Raw genomic sequence first — 21,074 nt, forward strand, 5'->3', positions numbered from 1 at the left:
CATTACTTATGAATTGCTTTATTTTTTAAGTTTTCTTATTTTGTAGTATTTCAGAGCATGCATGTGCCCATTATCTTTGCTGTTAGGACACATGAAGGAGAAACGTGAAATGTGATCATTTCTCTGCTGTATGTTCATATTGCAAAAGTGGTTTTGTAGTTAAAATCATTCATACATATAGAAGTCATTAAGCACTCTCCTTAACCAATTCAATGGAAAATGGAGAGGAATTTAAAAATTGTTTGATTAACCAAGACGCTTATTAGCTATTGTGAATGAGAAACTTCCAGCCAACAAGCTGAGAGTAGAAAATAATCCTTCATCACGAGGTGTGAGTGTTATCCTTTTGTGCCTCTGGTTATTCAAAATATCCTCTTCTTTATGTTTCTTCTGATCCAATACAGTACTAATTTACATTATTTCCTTTAAGCTTTTATATTGTCTGTTTTAAGCCTTTTAAGTATTATGGATATCACCACTTCAGCAGCATGCTAGTAGGCTTCATTATTAAGGTTTTTAGTTTGTTGTCTCCATTTGACTACTATTCTGTTATTTTTACTTATTCCAGTAACAGTCTAAGTAAATTATATTTGAAGTTAACACTCTTCAGTTATGTAGTTACAGTTAAATGCATTTTTGGTTATCTCTTAGCAAAAGTACAGTTTTCTATATTTATTCATAAAGCAATTTACTGATTTCTTGCATTACTCTTGTTCATTTTCTACACCTTTTTTTTTTATTAAAATGTCTCCATTAATGTGCTTAGACAAAACAGTGTTCAGAATGTAGATATGGTTGTTTTGCAGACAGATATGATGCCTGGGTTATACAGCCTACATTTGTAAAAGCATGTTTTTGCAGCATTAATTTGTGTTTCATTTCTGTTCATCTTCATTCCTAGAAATTTTTTTTGTTGTAGTTTCAGTTGTTCAAGTTTTTGCCTGAGGCTATGAGGTTTGCATCACTTCAAATACAAAGTTGCAGTATTCCTAAAAGTCTTTGTGAAGTATTGCAATATCTTTGTCCTAACAAGTCTTCAACTCCTTATATTTTTCATTTCACCTTAGAATTTCATTACCGTAGTGCTTCCTTTTCCAAATTACTAAGGAAGAGATTTATTTTGACCAGATATCCCAATGAGTATTTTTAACGCATCAGGCAGTTTCCTGAAGTAACATACTGGAATTTTATATTGAACATTATTTGGCAGGGGAGGGAGGGACTGTTTTTGTGGTGTGTTTGGGGTTTTTTTTCACAGCCATGTTATATATGTAGGATTGTTCACGGTGTCTGTGTAAATGTAGTTGATGGAGCCTGCCGTCCTCAACCTAACCAGATCTAATTTCAGGAAATGTTTCCTCTCTCCATGTGCAGAGTAATCTGATAGAAATGAACCCAGTGTGCTTGGAGAACAGTATTACTTATCTCTTAAGTTCCTGTTTTTCAGGGAAGTACAGGTTACAGAGGATCTCCTGGCCATCCTGGTGAGGAAGGTGGGGTTGTAAGTAAACATTATTCCTTCCTGCTAAGGTTATGTTGGCTGGTGCCTGAACCTGTTTGCACGTATTCTCTCAGCACTTATGACTGTTAAGCTGAAATGTGTTTAAGCAATGTGTATCTGAAGGTAAATAAATGGACTTCACCCTCTGTGCATCTGCACCTCACCATAGTTATTAACAGTAACAATTTCTAATACAGAAACAGAATGAATTAGAAGGAATCACACAAGAGCATCTTCTGTGGTACATTTATGACCAACTCATATACCCACTTTTTGTGGCAGACTGTACCAGATTCTGTGCTGCTAGTTCTTCTAGAAATTGCCATCCTTTCCCTTCTTAACATGAATGAATATCTTATGACTGGCTAACAAAGCTAAATTTTGTAGTTTGTTTTAGTGATTTCCAAACCCTTTGTGATGTGCTGTTCCTGACATAACTTGAACTAATGTGTATAAGTCAAAGTGCAACCCAGTAGGAGTATTTCTTCCTCTTTTGCTGTCTAGAAACAAACAAACAACTCCCACAAATAAGAAGATAGAAGTTCCTTAGCACCATAAGCACAGACAGGTTTTACAACACTGCACCCATGACATGAATATTACTCCTAAATACAGGGGAGAATCCCGCAAACCAAGAACCAGCCAAGGATTTATCTCTGTGTATAACTGCAGAATCCACATTGGAGTAGTTACAGTTCTCACAGTAGATTGGTCAGCCTGAATTTGCCTTTGATGAGGCAGCCTGACACAAGCCCACTGTCTGTTAATGGCAGGATGATGTGTCAGGGGAGGTTCAGGTTGGACATGAGGAAAAGGTTCTTCCCCCAGAGGGTGGTGGAGCACTGAACAGGCTCCCCAGGGAGGTGTCACAGCCCCAAGCCTGACAGTGTTCAAGAAGAGACTGGACAACGCCCTCAGACACATGGTGTGAACTGTGGGGTTGTCCTGTGCGGGGACAGGAATTGGACTTGGTGATCCTTGTGGGTCCCTTCTAACGCAGGACATTCTATGACATTCTATTCAGAAAAAGGCAGTATGGAAAAGGACAGTTGTCATATGGGATTATCGAAAAGGTGCATTGTAATGGCGGTTTTACAGTTTCTTTGGAAATCAATGGCTGTAACTACTGGAGCAGTTTCTGTGATTTTTTTTTTTTTTTCAGGTTGCCTGCTTTGCTGAGCAATAGGATGAAATTCCATATAACCCGTTTCTAGAATGGCCTTTGTATGTTGCTCAGGAATAGAATAATTTTCACATCCTTTCACAGATATGAATGACATAAGTAGGAACTAATATTCAAACCCTGAGAGTTTAAAACAAGAAACATCTTGAACACATTGAAATGGGATGCCTCAATTTTTCCACCACATCATTTTGATTTGAAATAGTCTAAATCTTGCCTTTTTTTGAAGTGGTGAAGGGATAAAAACAATTTTGATTTTGCTTTTTGTGTATGAAATTGAATTTCTGGTTTTGACCTTCTGAGAATCCAGAATAACCTTCTAGAACAGATATATTACAGGAGTCTTGTTTCTGAATATTCTCATCCCTTTTCTGTGGCAAGATGAGAAGTGGTCATGGCCACACTTTGAGAAACTTTCCCCATCTCCATGTGAAGCCTACAAATAACTTCAATATTCAGTTAATAAACAAAAGGCTACCTTCAAGTACAGAGATTTCAGTCAGAGATTGGTAGTGCAGTCTAAAACCTGGCATGATAGTGAGAGCAGAGAATCAGGTGCAACTCAAACTAGTGACTGACTGTTCTTTTATGGCCAGAATGAAAATTTCCAGTTGACTTCCATTTGTGTCTTTAATGTAATGAATGGTGGTATAATTGTGTCTTGCTTTAATCTTATATGATGACTTAATCAGTAGCCATCATTATATGGATGAGTTGGAACATTCTCTTTTGTTTCTTAGGGAGAGAGAGGACCAGTTGGTTTCAATGGGACTCAAGGAGACAGGGGATGTCCTGGTGCCAGAGGCCATAAGGCAAGTATGTCACTTTGAAGCATTTCCTAATTTTGTTTCCCACAAACCTGTTTTCCGTACCGAGGACAAATCCCTGTGTCTTCCTGAAGCATGGATGGACAGCAAGACCCAACTCTAAGGGTAGCAGACGATTTTTGCTGTCTCCTCTTGAGAGGTACTTTGTGTAACCAAAGCACGGTCAAATGACTACAGAGTTTGCTGGCTCAGCAACTTCCCAGTGTCTTTTCCACCACCATCTCCAGACTGCCCTTGGGTAAAGTTGTAAAGCTTTATAGAACAGGAATGAAAATGAAGGCTGTACTGTCTTCCCACAGGGAAGGGGTCAATCCCATCTGTGGCAGTAGGGGATTTTATGGTAGGGACCATGAATACTGAGCCCACCACGCCTCTGCACAGCAAGCTATCATGCCCTGCTCCTCAAGCTCAATAAAAATACTTTCACCCAATTTGATCTATGTTTGTTTTCAATTTCAGGGGGCCAGAGGCTATAGAGGAAGTCAGGTATGTGTATTTGTGTGTGATCAGTTTTCTTTGAGAACAGTGTTCTGCTTCCTTTTTAAAATCATGTTGCCTTTTAAGATGAAAATATCAACAAGGAAGGAAAACAGTGTAAAACTTCAGAGTATTTAATGTACTTTTGCTATGGTTGTATAAGAATGGTTTTAAGTGAGCTGTTAGGGATCACATTATTAAAAACCAGTACTTGTATTTTAGCATGGTTGCAGTCATAGTTGATTTAGTCTAGTTGACAGGAAAGGAATTTATTTATATTAACAATCTGTCAAGATGTTAATTCTGGTAGCTGAATCTCCTATTTTAATGGTTGAGGCTGCAGAGCAGAACAGGGAAAAAAAGTTTGTGATTAGTATTTGTTGCAGATTTGGACAGCGTTTTCACTGAATCATTATTGACACATTCAATATCCAGACCACTTCAGTTGTTTTAGTCATCCGCCAATCTTGCAACTCTGCTTATTTAACCTTTCAAACATACTTGTTCATCAAAGAGATATTGTAACCAATTCATCAATGAAGTGTGGAGCCTGGAAGATAATGATCTGTAATGGCAATATTAGTTCCTAGGCCAGAGCAATTAAAATAGAATTCAGATTGTGTTGGGTGCTTTGATACAAATTCCAAACCTGAGAAGTTCTACATGTGAGAAAGTTCAGAGAGTGTTTCTGATACATCAGCTCTAATTAAAGTACAGCTCTGACTTTTTGAATTCTTCTATGTGTTTTTCTTCCCTTCTCCATTTTCTGCTGTGTTCCCTGAAGTAATTTGTCTTTTAAGTATCTGAAACATCTCATTATAGAAGAGAGTGCTTGCTGACAATTTTGATTTGTCCAAGTTGAATCATACAGTAGGACTTATCAGGAGCATAAACCCTGCTGAAATCCAATGAATATGTGAATTTCTTCATATGTTGTGTCATTATATCCACTAATTTATTTTAACTAAAAATATAAAACTTTCAGCACATAAAAAATGTGATTCAGTATTGCTAATTTAGTAAGACTGAGGCAATTTATCAAAGCCTGCAGAGTTATTTGGAGGAAAAAATGCAATACTGAGTATTTAATACTATGAATTCGGCTCAGGTTTTCTGAGGTAGGAAATAAGTGAGGAAAAACTGCTTGCTTAGTGCTCAATATTTTTTCTGGAGTCCTTATTCAATAAATTATTGTTGGTGACATATTAATCTTATCAAAATGTACAGCCAGCTATTTTTTCTGGTAGTACATACAAAACTGTTACAAATGAATGAAAAATTTCCCCAGGAACTATGACTAGGCGGTTTTAAAAGTCAATTTAGCATCAAAACCTACAAAGTGATTGTATGGGCGTTCTCTACTGGGGTGAGTCCCCTGAACAACAAGTTAACATTGCAAACTCCCTAAGGTTGGCACAGGTGTTTTGTGAGAAAATGGCTTCTATAAATGTTTGCAATATGGTTGGTCATTTGTTTTTGCAGACAAAGGGAAGAGAAGAGCAGTGTGTGTTTGAATGGGAATGTGACTGCTCTTTATGTAGCAAGTATCACATTGCTGAAACATTAATGAAGTTCCTTTAATAAGTCCCAAAGCCTACCATCAGTCTTCTGTAATTGTTTTTATCATGGTTATTCTTTCTAGCTTTTCAATACACTGTTCATGGTATACAATTATTAAAAAAAAAAAAAGGCACAATACAAACACATATAATGGTTGACACCAGAAGTATGAGATTATCAGCATGTTATATCAGATACTAGTAGTTATATTTTGGAACAGATGAAAAAGCAGAACTTAAATCCTGATGAAGATCTGTAGTTTAGTAACCATTGTTCCTACTCAGTGTTCTTAACTATGAATTGTTTTAAAAGTTAAGAATTCATTAAATATCTGAATTATTAGTTCTTGTTTATAATTATTATTCTCAATTATTCTTGCTAGCCATTGAAAATGACTATTCTTATTCAAGTGTCCAAAAGTATGGTGAACTCTTCTTCCCTTGGTCAAAGAAGCAATTGAACTGATGCTAATAGGGTTGGGTTTTTTTGCTTATTGCTACAGGGTGAACATGGTGAGAGTGGATTTGATGGCACTAATGGAGAGCAGGTAATCATTGCTTTAAATGTGCAGTGCAATTAAAGACACCTACCTCAGGGTTCAAAAGTACAGTTTTTTTTCATTTTCAATGGGCTTTAAACCAGCACAGAAATGCTGTTGTTTAGAGTGTGTTTACTTGCTTGGAGTTTAAAATTTAGATCGAAGTTGGATTCTGCCAGACAAAATTTGGGAACCACATTTACTAAAAAGAACATCCATTATTTTTTTCCTTCTTTCCTCCCTCTTTGTGAGTCTAGGGAGAACATGGATTTCCTGGACCTTCTGGAGAGAAAGGCAACAGAGGAAAACAGGTGAAGTATCCTTTATTGTAATGTTTAGATTCTATGGCAACATATTTCCAGAGTGTAATGCTATCTGTAATGCCTATGAGTTGTTTTTAATAGCTGCCTGTTCTCTAATATGATGTGGTTCTAGCTGTAGATTAGCGTAGCTCCACTGACTTAAACAAATCTGTATTCTCTTATCTGACCTTCCTCTAACACATATACTATTTAACCTGTATCTGAATTGCTTGTGCTCTTTTTATGAATTTAGGGCAGAAAAGGCCCCAGAGGAGAACCAGGTGAACGAGGAGAATCTGGTCTAAGAGGAGATCATGTAAGTATATTCCTTCTTTTTGTTAGATTGCTCTGACTTGTGCTTGCATTTTGTGATGGAACTGCCTGAAGTATATGTGAAGAGGTTTACACAATCCTAGATGGTCCAATGCTCTGCAAGTAGTATGGCATGTTCCAGGAGTCATGAACTCTTTATATGCAGATGGACTGATCTGTTTTGATATGTTGCTTGCAAGCAGATGTTTAAACCTCAGGTCTCCTCCTTGTTCCTGGTGGTTTTGTTTTATTCATGTGTTTGTGTTTACCATGGGCAACATAACTCCTTTTGGAGCTACTCAGTCCTCCCTGGTGGTTCCCACATGACAGAGAAGTTTCTGGATCACTTGAAAACCCTGTGCGCTGACTCTTGGTTAGCAATTTATAATGTTGCAAAGGCATGTTACTACTTGATTCTGACAGATTTTTCCTTGCATGCTCCAGAGCCCTGTATAAATGCAGTTCCTGAGGACTAAAATTTTGGTGGAGAAACCACACTTCTTGTATCCTAACTTTTAAGTCTTCTCACACATATTTCAAAGACCTTTGTTCCAAAGGGTTAAATATAGTGTTGACTCTTGTCTTCTAATGCTTCTAAAAAAAACCCCAAACAAACAAAACAAAACAACACCTCCCACCCCCTCATCCAGAAACCCCCACAGGTGTAATGTTAACTTGCCTCGTTGAGAGATCAGGATTTCACCTGTGTCTAGAATGAAGTGGCTAAATTTAACCCAATCTAGAACTCACTAAGTAGTTATGATCCTAATTAACTATACCGAAACAACCAGAACAGCTTCACATTTTCAGGGCTTAATTTGTTGTCCATTAGTAATACTTTTAATCTTTTTGCAAAAGAAACTTGCGGACTTTGCAGAACTTTCTATATAGTGTTCTTATAAGCATCTTCATTTAAAATAGCCTTTGTATTTCTTCTTGGCTGCAATGATGAATCTGATTAATCCTGTTTCCATATCCTGCCTCTGTAATCAGAGTAATAAAGATGTGGTCGCTGAAAATGCTGAGCTTTCTGCTTAACTTTTCAAGGGAGATCCTGGGACTAACAGTAATGTTCCTGGTCCTAAAGGTGAAAAGGGAAACCCAGCGCAGCAGGTAAGTGAGTAGTTCTCTATTATGGAGAGAGGATTTGCATAATTTCTAAGTTCTATTGGCTGTCCGGTGACTAAGCAGCTCTTTTACTTTGTCTTTTGCCTTTAGTGTATGTTTGCAACACAGAAAGCTTTTGAGAAGTACTTGGAGAAGTACTTGGTACTGTAAAAAAAAAAAATTTAAAACTTTAATGAAGACTATGGAAATATTCTCATAGTATAGAGCTAAAGGAATATATAGATTTAGTGTAAATATATTATTCTACCACAAATTTACATTACCAACCTGAGAGGCTTCTAGTAATGGGTTGCTGGCGAAAAAGGCATTGGGTATCAGCAGGCTTTACTCATTTTACTGTGGAACTGCTGTTTCCTCAGGGTGGTTGATAAACTCCATTTCGACCTGTACCTGAAATATAAAAGCTGGGATGTGTGCTTATGTAGTGATGTCTGAATTTTTAAGAGATGTTTGAGCAATACTCCAAGAAAAGAAACGTAACAAAAAGCACAGCTCATTTTACTGTTGCACTTTGTTTGGAAAGAATAAGCAAAATTCATAACTAGTTGGACAGTAATGTATAAGTGATGGTGGATGAAAGCTCGAGAGGTTGAGAACTAGGAACATGTGAGAAAAATCCACTGTTTTAGAAGCTGGATTCTATCTGGACAAGTTGGTTTGTATGCACATGTTCGGATACATGTGTGTGGACATGTTTGGATATGTGTGTGTGCATATACACCTTTGTAGAGTGTGCTGAAAACAGTAGAAAAACCATGAGGGACACTCTTTGGAGAATAATTGTGTTTTACTGACTTTTTGGGAACAAACCTCATCAAACTTTCTCAAGAAGTCAAATTGAAAGTCTGAAGTAAAAATTATTTCACAAAAGCCTTGGCCGAGTGTCAGCTGTTAGTAACAGATACTGCAAATCCAAAGCAAGCCTGATACCTCTGGTTTATAATTTTTGATTGTAAATTATTTCAGGAAATAAGAATCATTTAGCATGATACAGCTGATTGTAATGAAGTTATTTAATAGAAACAAAGAAGAAACGTATATAAGAAGAACTTGTAAGTACAGGAAAAAGACAGAGTGTTTAAAGAGTCTGTTCATTACTTTCTTTTGCAGGGAGACCCAGGACCACATGGACTCCAAGGAGAGCAGGGTGATGCTGGCCCTGATGTAAGAATAGTAATCAATACAGGGTAGAAGTAACTGATAAAAGATACAACGGGGTTCCCACTGAGAAAATCAACTTTTCTTTCTTTTATCCTTAAGACCTGCAATGAGAGGGAACAAAAATCTTCTAAAATTTTCATAGTGAAACATATTTGTCTTCAAATTTAGAATCTTATGTGTATTGCAATGTCTTCTGTGTTTTTTTTATAAATCAGGAATTTGCTGTCACTTTGATTTCGGATCTGATTCATATGAAGTCACAGGCCTTAAACTCAATGCAACCTTTTTTATGAGCCTTACTTGCTTCATAATTACACCATAGATAAATCTATCCCTTCTTCCTCCCCATGACTGCAAGTTCTGTATGTCTCTTCAAGTCTATATATAAACTCACTGTCAGGTGAGCTGTTCTTTTTTATCTATGGTAGACTGGAATTTATGAAGACACCTCTTCTAGTCTGTCAGAAAGGTACCTAATGCCAGAGTCTGGAATTATGATTGGTCGTCAGTCAGGCTGCTGAAACATGCTAAAGGCTTCTAATGATGTGAGGTTTAACAGTAACATTCACTAGTGCTGCTGAGCAGTGTGCCGCAGAAAGCGGTGCAGACCTCTTAGCTCAGAGGCAGAGAGGAGGGCTTTTATTTAAACCAAGGAGCAGCTGACTGGCGAGATGTTTCCCAGAATTTTGTTGAGGTACCTTCCATCTGCACTCACTAAGGGTCTAAAGCCTTTTTTTTTTTTTTTTTTTCTTTTAATAAGGCTTACTTGTGTAGGAATGTCTGTTCCAAATCCACTCTTTTATTTTTTGTACCTCAAACCTTTCTTTAGAAATAATCTTTGCTTTCTGTAAGCTGCCTTTGTTGTGATTGTATGTATAAGGTATTTTATTACAAGCTGTTGTTTCACATTTTGCTCAGTGTTCTGCATGTAATCCCTCATGTCACTCCTTCCTAGGGTACAGCAGGTCGAAGAGGCCCCCCAGGTGTGAAGGTGAGTGGCTGACACTGCTGCTACTGATCTGTTAGATATGCAGCTACATGTCCAGCCTGAGGATTTGCTGTTCTTAAGGGAGGAATTTCAGTGTGATGCCAAACACAAGTGTTTATCAAACGAAAGTCTGCTTCAAGCCAAGGCAGCCTTTGGATCTCAGGTGGATGTACCAGAGGCCCTCCTGACTTGAAGGATTTAGAATTGGAAAGAAGATTTCATTGAAATAAAAGGACATGTACTTTTATTATTAATGCAAATGTGGGAATGTAAATAGTAAAGAGACTGTTGCTAAAGATGCTGGGAATGAGTAGTCAGGCTGCATTCTTGCAGCAAAAAGCCCTAGTCAATTCCAGTGTGACGTGATTGTTCATTCCAGGAACATCCTCTGTTGGAAAATTCTCTCATGTTTTTGTTAGGTGGTAGCCCTGGTTTTCCTAGACCTATACTCCAGGGAGCCAGGATGAAAGGAAACTTTCCTGAGATGTAATTAGTAAATTCTCTTCTCTTAAATAAAGTTTTAGATAATGTTCTTGGAAAAGTTGTTTGTCCCAGGGTATAAATTACAAACACAAGAACTCTGTGGTTAGAAAATAAAAACATTCAACTTGTTTAGTAAAATCACGGAGTGCAGAATTAGTTGAACCTTTCAGGACAACCTTCTTCATCTCCATGGGGGGCCCTCCTCCAGTGATGAGGCCACCCTTTTGCAATATGCTAGGAAAGAGGGAGATGACTGAACTTCACAGCAACAGAGAACTTCCAGACTGTTTTCGTTTACGTACTTGATGACCAGCTTTGAGTTCTAACAATATAACAAACAACTTTGCATTGGTCAGTAGGCATCAAAAGCTAGGGCCCAGCTCATGTTCAGAACACAGCTTATGTAAATAACCTGTTCATTGAAGAGCTGTAAAAAGCAAATGGCAAATAGAGTTACCTTCATCTGTCTTCTACGTCTCCTGGAGGAACTGGATGGAGTAGTAAACCCTGTAAGTTGACACTGGCATCCATCCTTGGGTGAGATTCTGAGTGTTGTATCTCCCACCAAGATCTCTTGCATGGCAGGGAGTTGCAAAGCTGCCACAGAGCACAGCACAAGGTGTGAGAATTTCTCTGTACAGCCTTCCTGGTGTCCCTGGGCCTGGAAGTAGAACTGTGTAGTCCTAATGCTTGCAAGATCTTCAAGGGCACTTCTGTGGACCACAGGATCTGGCTCTGCAAGGAGATATGATGTGGCCAGTTCTCCTGGAAGAGGAAGGTTTTGTGCTGAAATGGAACAGAATGGAAATTAATCCCTTTTCAGATGAAGATAAATATTGGTGGTGACATACTCAGGGACATATAACCAAATTACAGGCAGTGAGCCAGAATTCACCTAGCTAATGCCTAAGGACTTGTAGCAGGTTTAGCTCTTGATAGAAGTCACTGAACTAATGCCCTTGTCAACAAAGTTGTTAACTTCCCTTGCAGTCAGCATGAACACCACTTTTCACCATATCCTGAAAAGGACAGTTTCCTGGGGCTTCTCATTCAAAATATCTGCTGCTTTTTATGATAAAAGGGCAACTTTTTGAAATAGTTAAAAAAAAAATAAGGAAGCACAGCTAGCCATTCTTAGCATAGGAACTAGTCAGTGGACAGAAGGAACAGAACGTGTGATGTAGCCTCAGAGAGGTGTTTGTCACGGACAAGAACAACACTTCAGTCTGTGTTCCGAAAGCAAAGCAAAATAGTCAGACGGAAAGTAGAATAAACTAAAGAAAAGCATGAGAGAGAAGAAAAAAAAATAACTCCTTTGAGTTTGATTCAAAGTTAATTTAAGTAGCTGAAAACTTTCTATTGGTTTTGGATTCTAGTAGAATGTGCCTAAGGAATTTGTCCATTTTCATTGTAGTCAGAGTGATTTTTGTGGAAATCTATTTCTGTTTGGTTTTTTGCATCTGTCATAAGCCTAGCATCAGTCTACGAATTGATGTTCCGTGCTACATTATGGTAATACACTAGCTGAAATGCCTTTTTTTCTATTTTTATCTTTAATTTCATTCATGTGGCAGAGAATGGGAGTTCGGAAGTTCAGCCTTTTGAATGTGCTTTTCCTCAGGAGATTCTTCCCAGAACCATCTGTTTCCTGAAAATCTTCAGACAAATGTTTCTTATTTCTCCTGTGAAAAGAGATCTGCAAGTCCTGTAATATCGTGGTACTAATTATCAGCATTTTACTCAGTTAAACTGACTCATCCTCACATGGAAACTTTATGTAAATGGGAGCTGGTATAGTATGTGTTTGAGGGGTTTTGCGTTTTTTGGGGGGTTTTGTTTTGTTTTTTCCCATCATCCAGGAAGATGTGACTGGCCTCACTGAGTAACCAGAATGAAAGATCAGGAGTATAAAGAGATCTAGTTCTAGGGTGAATTGTGAAGTCATGGTTCCCCCTCAGAGTAGTTCTCCATGGATAAGAGTGAAGACGATCTGCCCATGTGTCCTGGGCTTTGACTTCTTATGGTTTCTGCAGCGGACAAGGGTAATGCAGGAGACTTACTGAGACTGTGGTGCAAAAAGCACTTAGCAAAATGCGAAGTAGGTGGAACTGACCTCTTGTGCTGCAGATTTTATATTCATCTCACACCCTAAACAAAAAAAACAACTATGCAACTCTTCTGCCTTTTGAGTTTTCTTCAACAGGAATTTGAAGGTGCTTGAAAGCTGTTTGGGAGCATTGAAAAACATTCTATCAGTTGATACTCTGTGCAGATATTAAATTATCTGTTGATGTACATATAAGCAGTGTTAATTTGTTTGGTCTGGTTGTTGGGGTTATTTTGTGTTGGGTTTGTTTTTTTTTTCCTGGCAGGGTGAGCAAGGAAATCTGGGGGATGCAGGTTACTCAGGAGACCCTGGTCTTCCAGGTCCACAGGTAACTAAAAGAACTTTTGAGATGTTCTTATGTTAGCTATGGGAGAAGATGAGTTGTCAGTCGTGATCTTTTGCTTTTCTTTTGGAATGCTTTGTTTACTTCAACGGATAAATATTATGAGTAAGATTCTTCCTTGGAAAGTCTCCTCTGTAATCCTGAGGAATCAAATGTGCCAAGTTTCTCTTTGCGTTTTTGTGGGTGCAGCTTCTAGTGAAAAGATGAAAGGCAATAGCAGAAATAATTAATTTAACCAGCCACATCTCTAGCTTGCAGGATATTATCAAGCAGCTATCTTCAACATGGAATTTTTAGTAATTGCTAGCTATAAGTACATAAAATCTATTGCATTTTTGAATATACTGTATTTCCAGGTGCATTAAAATGCTGAAATTTATGTACTGATTGACAAAACCAATGAGGAAAGCTTTGTGTTTTAAAAATTAGCTTAGTGGAGTCATTTTGAAGAGAATTATGGTGGTAGACAGCTCAGAGTAGCTTCCAGTTTTATGACAGTCTTAGATGCTCTAAAGATGCTCTTAATTTTAAGATACAAGCATCAGGAGAAATTGTGCCTAGTTGATAGTGGCTTGCTTATGGCTCCTTTGGTATCTTAGGCACCTCAGTGGCTCTCTTGATTATGGTCCTCAGGCAGTGACCATCTCAGCTGCTTCACACAGGCAAATCTTTACAACCAATGAGCGAGAAGTTTCACTTGTATATTAAGGCTTGTGAAACAAGCACTTGGATTCTGGTCATTGCAGCAATGTAATCTTCATTCAAGGGCTATCAACATTGAAATGACTTTTTTTTTTTTTCCAATGGCTTTTTTACATCAGGGCCCAAGAGGACTGCAAGGGATCAGAGGACCTCCAGGACCACAAGGCATGCCAGGCCCTCTGGTTAGCGTTAAATAATACATTCCTCCTGTGCACATTAGGGCTTTTCATTCTCAGTGTTGATATCGTTCTCACAAAGAGGTTTTAAAAATCTTACAGAAAGAGGAAACTGATAATTCTGCAGTATAGTACTTAAGGAAACTGATTCACAGCCTTGTAGATAAAATAACAGCCATGAAAGTAAGTTTAGGTGGGTGAATAGGAAGTGAACATCAGTGTTACCAAGCTTTTGCATAATTGCAATGAAAAGCCTTAGCTCTAGATTCAGCTCTTGGTTCTGTAGTAATAATATGGCTTGCAGCATGTATAAATACAGATGTACAGTGGTGTAGTTGAGGGCAAAGTTAGATAATGGTCAATGGTTTCATTACAGTTTGGTCTGTGAGACTTAATGCTAGGGTATGATGAGGTTGTAACTAATGAAAACTGCCTGCTGAGCTTCTCACTTGTGCCATGCTCTTGATTTTGGGGGTTCTGATTCTGGAATTACACCAGTGTAACTCAGGACTGGAACATCCTACTCTGTCAGCCTCGGGCATCTGCTTCAGTCTTGCAATGATGCTCATGCTTATGCACTGATGTGTATTTGTGCACATATATATATATATACATATTTGTGCACATATGCATGTATTCACTAGGTATCCGTGTAGAGAGATAATAGCCTTCGTGTCATATTTAATAATTTTCTGAGAATTCTAAAGCAGTTGTACAGGAAACAGGAAGTAACTGGAATGATAGCTTGACCAGTAACTCTTACTGTGAACCTTAAAAGCCTGTTAATGTGCTAATATTTATACTGATTCTGTAAGAATTTCAAGTGACAATGAATCCTTGAGTGCAATGAGCCCTTGATTTCTTCAGTGTGCACCTTTTAACTGATATTTCTGATTACAGGCTAGTCTGGGGGCCCCAGGTTCACCTGGCTCTGTTGGGAGGTTAGGTGCAAGAGGACCAAAGGTAAAGATTTTTAAAAAGCCTAATTGCAGCATTCTAACAGTATAATTCATTCAAGAGCCTGACTGAAGAAGTATGAACTGACACTTGTGTTGTTCCTATGGAACACGTGAAGAATGTTAAGTTTTATAGATGTTTTTAGATGGCATGTGAAGGCAAGTGATGTGTTCAAGGTAATCTTACAAGTGTCAGAGCTACACTAAGAAGTTTTTCGTGTTGTCATGACTGCTGTTCTAAGTGTGGTTCTCATGCCCTATGCCCCATGGTTCTCATTGGGGCCTGGCTTCTCACAAAATGCAGTAGGATTAAGACAGTGCTGACATTTGTGTTTGTTTTATGATTCCTAGAATCTGTCTAATCCACTGAAAATATGTACCAGTTATTCGCAGAATCCTAGAATATCTCAAATTGGAAGAGACCCATAAGGATCATTGAGTCCAACTCCCTGATCTTCACAAGATGACCTAAAACTAAACCATATGACTAAGAGTGTTGTCCAAACACTCCTTGAACTCTGTCAGGCTTGGTGCCGTGACTACTGCTCTGGGGAGCCTGTCCCAGGGACCAAACACCATCCTAGTGAAAAACCTTTTCTTCATGTCCAATCTGAACTTTCCAATTCCATGAAGCATAGCTGCTTATTTTAACCTCTTTGTTCTCAAGATTCCTAACCAGTCCAAGGTACCTTGACTGTTACAATGTCTGTTATACAGGAGTGAAAATGTTGAGATGAACTGAATCAACATGAACTGAAAAAGAAAGGCTTATGCTAATAGGTAGTCCACATTATGGTTCACTTACTTATAATAAGTGTTGTCTCTTCCATTTATTAATGTGTGTTGATATGGGAGCCTTTAATAAAAATAACTCATGCTAGGGATTGTTGCATCTTTGAATCTAAAAGGCATAAAAATACCAGTTAATTAAGCCTTTCAGTCTCTTTGAAGGATTATTACATTCAGTATATTATTACATTCAGTGTCAGAAGTATCAGAAATCAAAGTGCTACTATGAAAAGAGTCACTGTGAAAACACAGTGAAGCGGTGACAAAAATTGGGAAGAGACACAGGAATTTAATCCATCATACATTACATTTTCTCAACCTGGTTGTGCGCTGTTTAATATTGGGGTTTGTGTTAGAGGCAAGTTCACTAATATAGTGAAAACCAAAAGAGAAACTGAAGAAAACTTGCAAGGGATCTAAGAGCATAGTGAAGACAACCAGCCTGATAAATTTTGTCTGCTATCAAAGATGCTTCAGGCTGGTAGAATTTCAGGCTGTGTCATACTACTATTAATATAGTTTTTGCCAGAAAACACTCTTTTCACTGATAATTCTGTATAACAATGAGAGCTTTTTTGAGCAAAGGCCTTTTGGGTTTAGCTACAAGAATGCTCAGCATAATCTGGTTTGCCAAGTACTTTCCAGTTCCACCACAAAGAACCTTCATGAATCTGTAATGGAATACTTTTGACTGGCATAAAGAAGTCTATAAAATATATAAGCACACTTCAGTCTAGCAGCCAATTTTACATTTCAGAAAGAAAAATTCTCCTGAATGACCCAAACTAATGCCTTTTATGTTTTGGTTATAACAGGGTGAACCTGGTGACCCTGGAGAGAAGGGCCCAGTGGGATCAGCTGGACAGAGGGGCATGCCTGTGAGTCTTTCTACCCTAATTCAGGGCCCCTGTAGTTCAATACCCATCTGGCTGAATCAGTACAGTTCATTCCCTTCTGTTTTCTGTGTTTGATACAATTAAAATGATTTTGCATTTGGCTCTTGGTTTCCTTGTGGACACCAGATTCCTTGTGGGCTAGAGAGAATATCTTTCTCCTCAGATAGTCTAGGAGAGACAGAAATTTGCTAGAGGTAGTGCACACAGTGAAGAGGAACTGTGGCCTTAATCCTTTTCTCCTCTGTACAGATTTTGCCACCGTTTGCTAGTGGTTTTAGACCATATTGTGATAGCTTGCCATGCTCATAAGTCTTAACAGGCTGGGCACCTCATTGTAGTGGGATATCTTTAATTTCAAAATGGAATTGGATGTAAATCTAATCCTTTATTAAAAGCTAACTCATGATCTATTCAACCTATGCAGGGTATGGATGGCAGAGATGCCTATGGTCTTGAAGGAAGCAAAGGAGTAAAGGTAAGTGCTTAGAGTTAGGACGTCTCACAATCTCCATTCTGCAGTGTCAACTCAAACATGACCATCTGCGTTTGATGCAGAAGAAATGTAAGACATGGCCACAGTGCCTTTTTGAGGTTCAGTAAGAGGCTCAGGCTTTCCACAACCATCCTTGTGAGAAATTCTTCAATATTATGTTCTTTTGAGAACCGCTCTCTCTTATTCTTTCACTTGATGTGTGTATGTCTGTGTATGGATATGGGGGATTGTACTTCCTGGAGCACACAGTCCTTTCTCCCCATTTCAATCTACTTAACTAGCTACCGTTGTTGGCAAGTGTTGGTGGATCAACCACCTTGGACTCTTTTAATTCTTTCAGAGGAAGGATTCCTTGACTATCAAGTTGAGGATGAAACTCTCCAAACATCCTTGTTGTTTTAATCTGAAATATTCTTCCTTGTGCTCCTGTGGTCAGCAATGAGATCTGAGGATTAACCTCTGAATTTCTGCATGTTTAGAAATTCTTATCATTCCCTTCAGAGCCCTGAGCCCTGAAAAAATAGCAGTGAAATGCCTACTTCTATAAAAGCATGTAAGAATCCACCTGAAATAAAAAGTATATATAAAGAATAGGTCAGAATCATGGCACCAGTGGATCAGTCCATGAGCAAAGTGGTCAGGATATTGGAAACAGCTGCAGTCCTTCTTTCAAGGAGTTTGTGTAGTCCTTCCCTGTGGCTTGTGCAACAGAAGTGGTTCAGTGGATCTCACTGGAGGCCCATTATTTCACACTTGCTTTTTGCAGGAGAAGCAGGATGTTGTAGAAGCTGCAGAAAATATATGAAAAGCTTACCAGGAGCCTCTCCAATTGATGAGCTCCTTTTTCTAAAATGTCTTTTTATTAAAATGGCTCTTGATGCTTCTTATTATCCATTTTCTTATCTTATTAGCCCCAACAATTTCCTTTGAGGGGAGAGTTTCACAGGTTACACATTACATGCAAGACTATTTCTTTTAATCTCTTGGAATCTCCCACTTAGTCATTTCAGGGGACATTCTCCTTGTTACAAGAAATGAGGAAGAAAGGTTTTGGCCAAATCATCTTGTCATCATTCATTGTTTTAAAGGACTGACTTAAAGGCCTTCTTATACACTGATGTGTGTGCCCAAGGTTTGGCAGACCTGAATTACAACAGTTAACACAAACAGATAAAAACAATTCACCCCAAAACAGTGATCCAGAAAATGTTGGTTTCCTCTGATAGCTAAGAGAACAGCCTTTAGTATAGGTTTTACTTAAGGTTACTATCAATTATATGAGTTCACAATTACATTACACTTTCTTAGGTGTCATGTGGGGCCTATGTCCATCTTATTTTCTGGAGGTTGTTGGATGGAGTCATACGATGTTTGACAAGAATGTCCACTTTCATGAGAACTTTTGAAACAAGAACATGCATAAGTCATGTGAATTCTAATAGTTATTCTAATGTCAAGAGAAGATACACTTCAATTCTGATTAGTCTTTGTGAAAGTTCCCATATTTCTCATATATTCACAAAGAACATACCGAAAACTGAAGTAACTGAAAATAATGAATGAAGTGACTTCTAATGTCCCAGCAAAATATTACAGTATCACTGTTTAGTATGGAAGGTACAACATTTTGGAACTGCATTCAAATGCTGAGTTCTCAATTTTAGACTTATGATTGCTGAACATTAATTTCACTGTATGTTACTAGGAGGCATAAATAAGTTTTGATAAAGCACTTATTTGAGAAATTGAATGCTCTTGAAAATTCAGAATTTTTAAAATGTTTTTCCTTTAGATGAACAATGTGTTAATCTAAAATGGTGTCATTTGAGACCAGAATAGTAGCCACTGTTAATTGAAAGAGTTGGAATGCTAAGAATAGTTTTTGGTTTGGTTTTGTTGTTGTTGTTGTTATTTTGGTTTTTTGTTTGTTTGTTTGTTTTGTTTGGGGTTTTTTGTTTGTTTTGTTGTTGGGGGTTGCTTAAAGACATCAAACACTAAGCAGATCACAGTGTTCTAGACTCTTGTGAAGTCTTTTTCTGTTCTCTTGGTAGGGAGAATCTGGATTCATAGGATATCCTGGTCTAGAGGTATGAATAAATGGGCATGTCTACCTTCTTTATGTCTCTTTTTGAATTATTTTTGTTTGGAACTGGTTATCTGTCTTTCTCCCTGTCTTCTCCTTTCCTATAAAGTTCTGGTTTTCATTAATTTTCAGGGAGAAGAGGGAGATCCGGGCATTCCAGGAGCTGAAGGACCCAAAGGAGTTAGGGGTAGAAGAGTAAGAATGATAAATCTGCCAACTCTGTGAACAGTTCTATAAGTAAAGACCTTAAGTCATAAGTGTTTCCTCAACAAAAAGTTTTGAAATTGGTTTCCACTTTGATCTTTTATTGCCATAACCTTAGGTAAGAGGTCTTGAGAGAATGTAGGTCTAAGTCTTTAGAGATGTTAGTTGCTAACAATCCTTAGGGATAGTAGTCTGTCTTTATGAAATGCAGGTTTTTCTCTACTGAAATTCTGCACCTGTGTGTGCAACTATAAAGAATAAAACTTGTATTTCTATTTTTAGGGTAATGCTGGCACACCAGGTTCCCTGGGAGATCCAGGGGACCAAGGGCTATCAGGACCTATGGTAATATATTTTTGTTTTTTAAAAAACCCTGTTCAATTGCTCTTAAACTTTCTATTAGATTAATGGAATATTTAATAATGTTTCACATGATAAACTATGCTTACTCAGCCTGGCAGTTGTATAGAGTTATGTCTTGCCTCTGGTTGTGTGTGAACAAGAGCACCTACTGTTGGAAATGGAACTACGATGATACAATGCAGGGCAGAATTTCTTCCATAGTATTTGGAAATCTCTTAAGGTTCGGTAAATATCTAATTAAAAAAGATGAGAGTACTAAAAGGTAGAACTGGATTGTTCTACTGAAAGACGATGTTTTGGGTTTGGGGTTTTTTTCTATTTTAGAAGAAAAGCCATTTAAAGTCAGACGTGCAATTGTAGGCATGCACTTAAAGCTTAAATTGACTGTAACCTGTTAATCACCATATACAAGTAGATATCGTGATGTACTTTTCCAGTGTCTGTGATCTGCATTTTATACAATGGAAGGTTTTATTCTCTATCTAAGTAGGAGAAAGGATTATGGATTTCAGTAGGATTTAGAACTAACATTGTAGTCAGTTAGGAAAATCCCTGTACGTGTCTGCAGCAGTTCTGCAAACCAGCTCCATAGTGACCAGAAACAATTCCTACTGATAATTTTATTGTTAAACTTTCAAAGGTTACACTTTTAGTTTTAGCGTGGACCATTATTCATAACAGTGTATTTACCTGTATAACATGGCCCACCAGGATACATACAACCTAGAAGACAGGGGGATTTTGTCATAACTGTTATCACTGTGCTGATCAGTGAATGTACCTGGCCCACTTTATTTTGTGATGTTGGGCACAACAATGGCCAAGAGTACCACCTGGAATGCATTGCTCTCCCTGCTTACCTGCTGCTTGGCTGCTCACATACATTACAGACAGACGGACCTAGTGTGCTTATGAGCCAGATAGCTGTTGGCCTTGCCAGTCCATGGCCCAAGAAGTCTTCAGAGGGATTTCAAGCTCAAGATCTTCTCTTCAGATGCAGAATTGAGTGGAGCTTGGGAGGTATGGGTTTGGTGGGATTATTGTAGTAGCAGCGCAACAGTGAAATGAGAAAGCGGGAACTCTGTGGGAAGAGATAGGGATGCAGGAAGAGGTACAGGCAGTAGGCATTGCCAGCCAAAACAAGCCTGTTTCACCCATCCTTGATTATCTGTATGGGTCAAGTCTGCACATCTCAGTCACCACTACTAAGCTTCTGCAAAGTAGCATTTATTAGGATTCAGGCAGTTCACAGTTAACTCTTGCTGTACGGTACCAAAGAAGAACTAGCACCTGCTGGGAAGTGGAAGAAGGTAAAAACATGGAATGGCTGTGATGGTGCTACCAGCAAGACAGCAGAGATAATGAGGAAGGTAGCTCAGGCAGAAGATGAAGGAATGGAAGGTTAATTGGAGGGTGAAGGAAAAAATCTGGACATGGGGTTGTAATTTGTGGGCATAAGGAAGTATATGATTTTTGGTAAACTGTAATGTTATGGTAGAAAG

General features: G+C 38.2%; 1 protein-coding gene across 7 annotated transcripts in view; it reads left to right on the forward strand.

Moving 5' to 3' along the window:
* Positions 1–21,074, forward strand: part of LOC110356609 (collagen alpha-4(VI) chain-like) — a 68,098-nt gene that overhangs the window by 36,385 nt on the left and 10,639 nt on the right. For all 7 annotated transcript variants that reach the window (XM_065051656.1, XM_065051657.1, XM_065051655.1 and 4 more), the window contains 17 exons: positions 1,448–1,501; positions 3,425–3,496; positions 3,971–3,997; positions 6,051–6,095; positions 6,344–6,397; positions 6,642–6,704; positions 7,748–7,813; positions 8,939–8,992; positions 9,945–9,980; positions 12,833–12,895; positions 13,732–13,794; positions 14,689–14,751; positions 16,349–16,411; positions 16,854–16,904; positions 18,974–19,009; positions 19,138–19,200; positions 19,492–19,554. In XM_065051656.1, the coding sequence (XP_064907728.1) occupies positions 1,448–1,501; positions 3,425–3,496; positions 3,971–3,997; positions 6,051–6,095; positions 6,344–6,397; positions 6,642–6,704; positions 7,748–7,813; positions 8,939–8,992; positions 9,945–9,980; positions 12,833–12,895; positions 13,732–13,794; positions 14,689–14,751; positions 16,349–16,411; positions 16,854–16,904; positions 18,974–19,009; positions 19,138–19,200; positions 19,492–19,554 (936 nt within the window). The remainder of the gene's footprint in view (positions 1–1,447; positions 1,502–3,424; positions 3,497–3,970; positions 3,998–6,050; positions 6,096–6,343; positions 6,398–6,641; positions 6,705–7,747; positions 7,814–8,938; positions 8,993–9,944; positions 9,981–12,832; positions 12,896–13,731; positions 13,795–14,688; positions 14,752–16,348; positions 16,412–16,853; positions 16,905–18,973; positions 19,010–19,137; positions 19,201–19,491; positions 19,555–21,074) is intronic.

This window comes from Columba livia, chromosome 2 (genome assembly GCF_036013475.1).
Source record: "Columba livia isolate bColLiv1 breed racing homer chromosome 2, bColLiv1.pat.W.v2, whole genome shotgun sequence".
NCBI classification, from domain to species: Eukaryota; Metazoa; Chordata; class Aves; order Columbiformes; family Columbidae; genus Columba; species Columba livia.